The 6,981-nt window shown below is 52.8% G+C and overlaps 2 protein-coding genes across 2 annotated transcripts in view; both read left to right on the forward strand.

Moving 5' to 3' along the window:
• Window positions 1-1,897, forward strand: part of GEMIN7 (gem (nuclear organelle) associated protein 7) — a 7,175-nt gene extending 5,278 nt beyond the window's left edge. The window contains exon 3 of the mRNA XM_010852589.1: window positions 1,326-1,897. Coding sequence (XP_010850891.1) covers window positions 1,334-1,711 — 378 coding nt within the window. The 5' untranslated portion in view covers window positions 1,326-1,333 and the 3' untranslated portion in view covers window positions 1,712-1,897. The remainder of the gene's footprint in view (window positions 1-1,325) is intronic.
• Window positions 1,898-3,748: 1,851 nt separating this feature from the next.
• PPP1R37 (protein phosphatase 1, regulatory subunit 37) overlaps window positions 3,749-6,981 on the forward strand; it is a 37,640-nt gene continuing 34,407 nt past the window's right edge. Inside the window, exon 1 of the mRNA XM_010852692.1 lies at window positions 3,749-4,298. Coding sequence (XP_010850994.1) covers window positions 4,097-4,298 — 202 coding nt within the window. The 5' untranslated portion in view covers window positions 3,749-4,096. The remainder of the gene's footprint in view (window positions 4,299-6,981) is intronic.

Raw genomic sequence — 6,981 nt, forward strand, 5'->3', positions numbered from 1 at the left:
GGTAAGGAATCCGCCTGCCAACACAGGAGACCTAAGAGATGTGGGTTCAATCCTTGGGTCAGGAAGATCCCCCTGAAGAAGGAAATGGCAACCCACTCCAGTATTCTTGCCTGGAGAATCCCATGGACAGAGGAGCCTGGCAGGTTACAGTTCATGGAGTTGTAAAGGATCGGACACAACTGAGCAACTAACACACACACTCTTATGAAAGCACCAAATCCTAACCACTGGTTAATCCTAACTAGGGAACTGCCTGCGGCCCTGCCCCAACATTTGTCTTTTACGATCTGGATATTTTTGAAGAACCAGGCTAATGTTTTTGTTTTTTTGGTAGACTGTTTCTCAGTTTGAGTTACCTCAATAGATCGAGGTCATCCGTTTTGGCAGGGCCACCATAGACGGGGTGCCCTGTCCCGAGTGTGTCATATCAGGATGCCTTTGGAGTTTGTTCGCCCCATTACTGTACATGTTGATTTTTATGCCAACGTTAGACTGGTGTCTACCACTTTCTCCACTGCAAAGTTACTCTGAAGTCTTTACAAGGAATATCTTCTGAGGAGGTACTTTTAACACTTTGCAGATATCCTGGGCCTTCTCAAACGTATGGTAAGGACTTTCCCCTCTCCTCCCTGTATTTCATTTATTTATTTAAAATAAGTATGACTCAAAAAATTTCACCCTTAAAAAAAAAAAATCCCCCTTTTGAGCTGACTCCTGTGTGAATGGGAACTTATTTGGAAGATGTGCTGTGCTTAGTCCCTCAGTCGTGTCTGACTCTTTGTGACCTCATGGACTATAGCCCCCCAGGCTCCTCTGTCCATGGGGATTGTCCAGGCAAGAATACTGGAGTGGGTTGCCACACCCTCCTCCACAAATAATGGATTGGATGGGCTGTTTGTGAGAGAGGTCAGGGCTTGTTCTTTTAGCAAATATTTATTGCTAGGGACTGGGGATAAAAGCAGTACAGGGAATTTCTTGGTGGTCCAGTGATTAGGACTCCACACTTCTACTACAGTGGGCCATGGGTTCGATCTCTGGTCCAGGAACCAAGATCCTCTGGGTGGCACAGCCAAAAACTTAAAAAATAAAATTTAAAAAGCAGTGCAAAGGCTCTTCTTTCATGGACCTTGTAAATGGGGGTGATAGGTCCTGGGAAGAGGGGTGACTGGCCAAGGGATGGCACAGATTTTAGAAGAGGGACTTAGGAGTGGGGTTTTGGACAGGTTAAGTGGAAATGGGATAGATAGGCCTCTGCCCCAAGCCCCCTCTTCCTGTAGCTCCACACTCCCCATAATGACTCCCTGGTCTACTTCTTCACCCAACAGCCAGGATAATGCAGACTCCGCTGGCCACTCCTGTGCCTGTGCTCCGGCTCCCCCGGGGTCCTGATGGCTCGAACCGAGGCTTTGCTCCCGATGGACGCAGAGCCCCCCCGAAACCGGAAGTCCCGGAGCCTCCAGAGTCTCGGGAATCCCGGGAACAGCAGGCTCGAGCCTCCCTCCGGGAGCGCTACCTCCGCAGCCTGCTGGCCATGGTGGGGCGCCCAGTGTGCTTCACTTTGCACGAGGGTGTGCAGGTGATCGCCCACTTCGGAGCCACCGACCTGGACGTGGCCAATTTCTACGTGTCGCAGCTTCAGACTCCAATAGGCGTTCAGGCTGAAGCACTGCTCCGGTGTAGTGACATTATCTCATACACGTTCAAGCCATAAAGACTTCATCGTGTTCATCTTTCTGCCTTGGGCGTAGCTACAGTCTCCCAGGCCTCCATATGTTCCTGAGCTTGGAACTCTGGGCCCCAGAGAGTTCAGAACCCCCTTGGAAATTCGCACCAAGCTCCAAGCAACTCTGATATCTCTGGACATCCAGGGTGTAGTCAGTAAACTTCTGCAACCCCATGGGTTCTACATCCTGTTGAAAGGAATGCTCTACCTCACAGAACTCTCAACTCTACAGATATATGGGCCCCATGCCAGTTCCTGAGGATTTGGGACAGGGGGAGGGAATAAAGGACGGCAGATTACCTAATGGGAAATTGTCTATTGAAGAGGGTGCAACGTTCAGCCACCCTGGAAATATTCCCCAATGCTTCCCTCCTGCCAAGGAATCAATTATCTCAGGAAACTTTGCTTCTTGTTTTATTTCTCTTTTTAATGTAGCCTATAGGGATTGAGCCAGATTCAGGGAGTGAAAGGGTGGCTATTGAAAGGCTGAATCCTGTGGAGCTGGGTCAGGAAAGGGAAGACATGTCAAAGGAGTGGGAGGAGCTGGGATAAAGATGTGAGGATTGGACCATGGCTAGTCTGGAACAGCTGGTGTGAGCTGGATGCCAGACTTGGGAGACTTGGACTTTTCTGGTGGGCTGGCTCGTATACAGTGAGGGGAGTGACTTGAATTGGGTCACATGGTCACACACAAGAGGTCCTTCCCATTGCCTGGCCTCTGGGTGAGTAGCCTTTAGGTGGGTCAAACCCTGCAGCACCATTGGGGAAAAGGGGGATTAAGGGTTAGAGTGAAACTTTGCCCCTTCTCCATTTAACCCCGGCTTTGTAGCCTGGCTGTCCATTTCACACACTTTACTTTTATTTATTTGGCCATGACATTGGGATCTTCTCACACCAGGGGTTGAACCCAGGCCCCCTGTAGGGGAAGCACAGAGTCCTCACCATTGGACCTCCAGGGAATTCCCTCAGTAGATTGTTTCAAAAAGTAATTTCTGCCCCCTCTGTAGTCCCATCAGTTTAAGAATGTAAGTGAAGATTCCGTTCAATATAGATGTGATTTCCTTTGGTCATCTTCAGTGGTCAAAGTGCAGCAACCCCTGAAGTTGAATGAAGCTTGTGCAGGGCCTCAGCTCCCATTTGTTCATTCTCAACGCTACCTCTGGCGACTCCTGGGCCCAGATTTCGAGTTGCCTTAGCAACGACGTCACTTGCTCCTCCCCAAGTCACCTTTTTTGGTTTTAGCTCCGCCCACCCAGGGTTGTGGTTGGGTTGGGATAGAGCGGAGAAAGTGCGGAGGCGAATAGTAAACGACTGAGTCAGCCCTTGTGGGGGCGTGGCTTGAGTTCGTGCTAGTTCGCTACTGGCTCCGTGATCTACCTGTTCCATCGCCGGGTATTTCGGTTGGAAGATTCGTCCCTTGCTTTCGGAATTTCTTCCTTCGTCTAGCTTTTTCTTTTCTTAAAAAAATAAAAAAACAAAAAGCTAAATTAAGGCTAGAATACTCCTTATGGACTCATTTCCGTTTTTAAGTTTAAATTATATAAAATACAATTTATAGAAAAGAGCCCGACACGACTTACCGTCTGTTATAACCACAACATCCAAAGAGGGTCATTGATGAAATTGCAGTCTGCAAATGGAAAGCTGGAGCCTAACCAGCAAGTGGAGACAGGCTTTGTCTCCAGGCAGAGATTCCCTCTGTCAGCATCCATCACCTGTACTCATATAGTCAACACAACTCCTATAGCCTTTCAAGTTCTCCATCCCTTTGCTTCTCTCCATATCAGTTGGCCTAGCCTCACCAAGCATATGTTTTTATTCCTATCACCTCCACTCCTTTCTCCGTTGCCTGAGCTCGTGACGAATGTGTGAGGGCCTGAATGTTAGTTATCTACTTTGAAGCCGGGAGGCGTGGGGCGGGGGAGCGGCTTAGGTTCGCGCTTGCGCGCTGCTCCGGGAGACGGCGTCCATCTCGCCCCGCCCCTCGTATTCTGCAGTTCCGGCTCTGCAGATTCACTACTCACGTTTCTTTTTCCTGTGGCTCTTTCTGCTTTTTGGTACCCGCTTTAACAACGCACGAGACAACTCTCCCTGAAAATAACTTAAATTGATTTTCTGCTTTTCCGCGTACGTGGCGGGATCATTGGCCCTTAACGAAAGTGCGGCTGCGAAGGAGCAGACGCGCACGGGGCTCGGGGGAGGCGCGCTCGAGCTCCCGGCGGCGACGACTACGACGACCAGGAGAGGGGACGGAGTCGGCGCCTGAAGCAGTGGCTGAGCCCATGCCCCGGGACGGCGGGAGGGCCCGGAGAGACAAGTCCGGGGCCCGGGGCATGTCCCCAGGGCCCCCGTGAGGAGGCGGCGGCGGCGGCGATGGAGATCCCGCCGCAGGAGGCGCCGCCCGGGCCGGGCGCGGACGGCGAAGCCGAGGAGGCCCCCGCCGAGGCCCCGTCTCCCGGCCCTGCATCGCCCCCGGCCGACGGGCGCCTCAAGGCTGCGGCCAAGCGCGTTACGTTCCCTTCCGACGAAGATATCGTGTCCGGAGCTGTGGAACCCAAAGACCCATGGAGACACGGTATAGCCACCGCTGGAGCGCGGGGGCGGGCTGGTTGGGGACCTGGGAGTCGGTGCGGCCACCAGTACAGAGGTGGAGCTCAATAAGTTGCCCCTAGTAATGATTTAAGGAGACAGTCGTCAGTTTAGAGCTTGGAGGGTGTTAGGGAGTGGCTGTTTGGGTTGGGAAGGTGAACATTAGCTGGTTTATGCTCCCTCTCTCCTCTCCCCAAGGGACGCTGATGGTGATCGTTTGAGGAATTCAGATGGTGAGCAATCAAAGAAAGTTTAGTGGCTTGGGAAATTGATTAGGAGGGCAGCAGCCTTTGAGTTCATAGTTCCCTCAGAGAAGGATAGAACAGTCAGGGGAGGAAGAGTGGGTCAACATTGTCGCTGAAAGGGCAGTTGGAGGAGTTTGATGGGCCCATGGGGACAGAAAGAGGTTACAGTGTCGGTCTGCAAGCCTCGGGGGCTGGGGATGGTCATGTGACTCAACTTCCTTGGCTGAAAGGAGGACAAGGAGTTAACTTGGAGTCTGGCGGTAGAGGAGTCAAGTCAATCCCGGGACTGGGAAAGGGAGGCAAGGTAAACAAACTTGCCAGAAAAAGAATCTAGTTGGTGGTCAGTTTGGGGCTGGTTGAGATAGTCCTCTCCTCCCCTACTCCACCCCCACCTCCCCCCCCAAAAAAGGGAAGCAGAACATTGTCAGTCATTCAGGAGCGGAGGAACTTTGGAGCCTGGCTCTGGGAGGGCTGTCCTTGTTTTGTTCCCCCTACCCCCGTCCCGCCTGCCCCGAGAAAACATTGGAGTTGCTGGCGGTGGAAGGTGAGAGCGCTGGAGAAGTTTGATGGCTCGAGGTGTGGTAGGGAGAGAGTGACTGCATAGGTTATAAGTTCTCTGGAGAAGGTCGGCTCTGTGTTGGAACTGAAAGAGCAGTTGGAGGAGTGTGTTTTATCTGTAGGGCTGGCAAGGTGGAAAGTGGCTCCAGAGATGGATGGCAGGGTTGAGTCCTGGACAGGTCTGGGACTCGTGCTGGGATGGAGCCGAAGATGAGAGGGATCGGCCTGGACTCGGGTCTATAGAAGTTGGTCTGTTGGCCCTGGGGAGAGAGGTAGAAATGTTGCTAGTCTGTGGGCAGTGGAGACATCGATGGCTTTGATGTGAGGTGGGAAACGTGGGAACTGAAAGCTGAACCCACGAGGAGCGGCCGTAAATGCCGTCTTGGCCAGTTAGTGTTTCGTTTGTTTTGTCTTTTGGCTGCATGGTGCGGAATGGGGGATCTTAGTTCTCCGACCTTGGATCAAACCCCGGGCCCGGTGCTGTGGAAGCACAGTCCTAACCTCTGGATCTCCAGGAAATTCCCCAGCCAGTTATTGTTAAAGAGGCAGTGGTTAATTTAAAATTCTTGGTGTTGGGAGCCAGCCAAGTCCCTGGGCTCTCGGCCCTCAAGATAGGTTAGGTTGGAGGGCTTGGGGGACTAGGGCTGAGGAAGAGAAGAGGGAACAGGCCCCAGATATAGCATCCGGTCCAGGGAGCTCAGAGCAGGAGGGAAAGAACTGGAGAGGCAGAGCAGGATGGTGGCTAGCCTGTGCTGCAGCTCAATCCTGAGCCCCATTTACCCAAAGCACGACCTCAGGCTGGGTTCCTAACTCCTCAGAGCCTTGATTTCCCACCTGTAAGTGGGTGAGAATAGCCACGCCACGGGGTTTCAGAGAGGACTGAATAAGGTTGTATGTGGAAAGTGGTCAGCCAGATTGGGCTTTCATGAAGCTGCAGTTATGGTTGGTCATTTTAGGGGTGACGTTAGGTGCTACTGGTCATTTTAGGGGCTAGCCTGGACGAGTTGGTTCATGGAGTTGGGGGGGCATGCTTCACAAGCTTCCAGTCGGTTGGTGGGCTTGGGCCCGGGGGAAGGGAAGATGTTCCGTTTGTGGGCTGGAACGTGGTGGTGGCCACGGCAGTTGGAGAGTCCGGGCCGGGGGCGGGGTGGGAGTAGGGGAAAGTTTCTGGCCCGCAGGTTCCCAGAAGAGCAACAGCTGTGTGTTAAGCAGCTGTTGGGCTTTGGGGAAGCCATTTTTCCTCTCTGAGCCTCCTGTTTCTTTCTCTGCAAATGGAGGTGCTAATTTCTACTGTGGGGAAGTTGTGAGGATTAAATAAGATAGTCCTTGTAAGTTCCTGCCACATAAATAGCAGCTGCTGTTATCCAGGCAGATTCGGTCTGGATTTTTTTTTTTTTTTTGGTTGGTTGGGTTTTTTTATGTCTCATGGGCAGTCGTGAAGAGGCAGTGAAGGCGGGGGTTGGGGGGGCAGAATGTTGAGCAGGAGGGTCAGTTGGTGCCTGGCTGGGAGGGGTTGAGAGGATGGTGGCTGGGAGGGACGGCAGGACTGGTCTGCACTCACTCTCCAGAAACATCAATGGGTCTGAGGTGGAGAGGTGATGACCTGGAGAAATGAGTTGACTTTACGGGAGGGTGGGGAGAGTTGGTCTGTCTGGGCCAGGGAGAGGGGCTGAGGTTGACCTGTGAGGGAAGGAGTTGGGTGGCAGGGGAAGGAGTTCCCAGGCAGGGGAAGGCTCATTTGTGAAGTTGGTGAGTTCGGGAGATGGGATTTGGCCGGCCTGGTCCTGGCCGGTGAGTTGCCCTGTGTCTGGGGAAGACAGTGGAGTTGTTGGCTGGTCTGGGACTGAGGGAGACAGAGGCTCGCCA

This window comes from Bison bison, unplaced genomic scaffold, assembly GCF_000754665.1.
Source record: "Bison bison bison isolate TAMUID 2011002044 unplaced genomic scaffold, Bison_UMD1.0 scf7180017864313, whole genome shotgun sequence".
Classification (NCBI taxonomy): domain Eukaryota; kingdom Metazoa; phylum Chordata; class Mammalia; order Artiodactyla; family Bovidae; genus Bison; species Bison bison.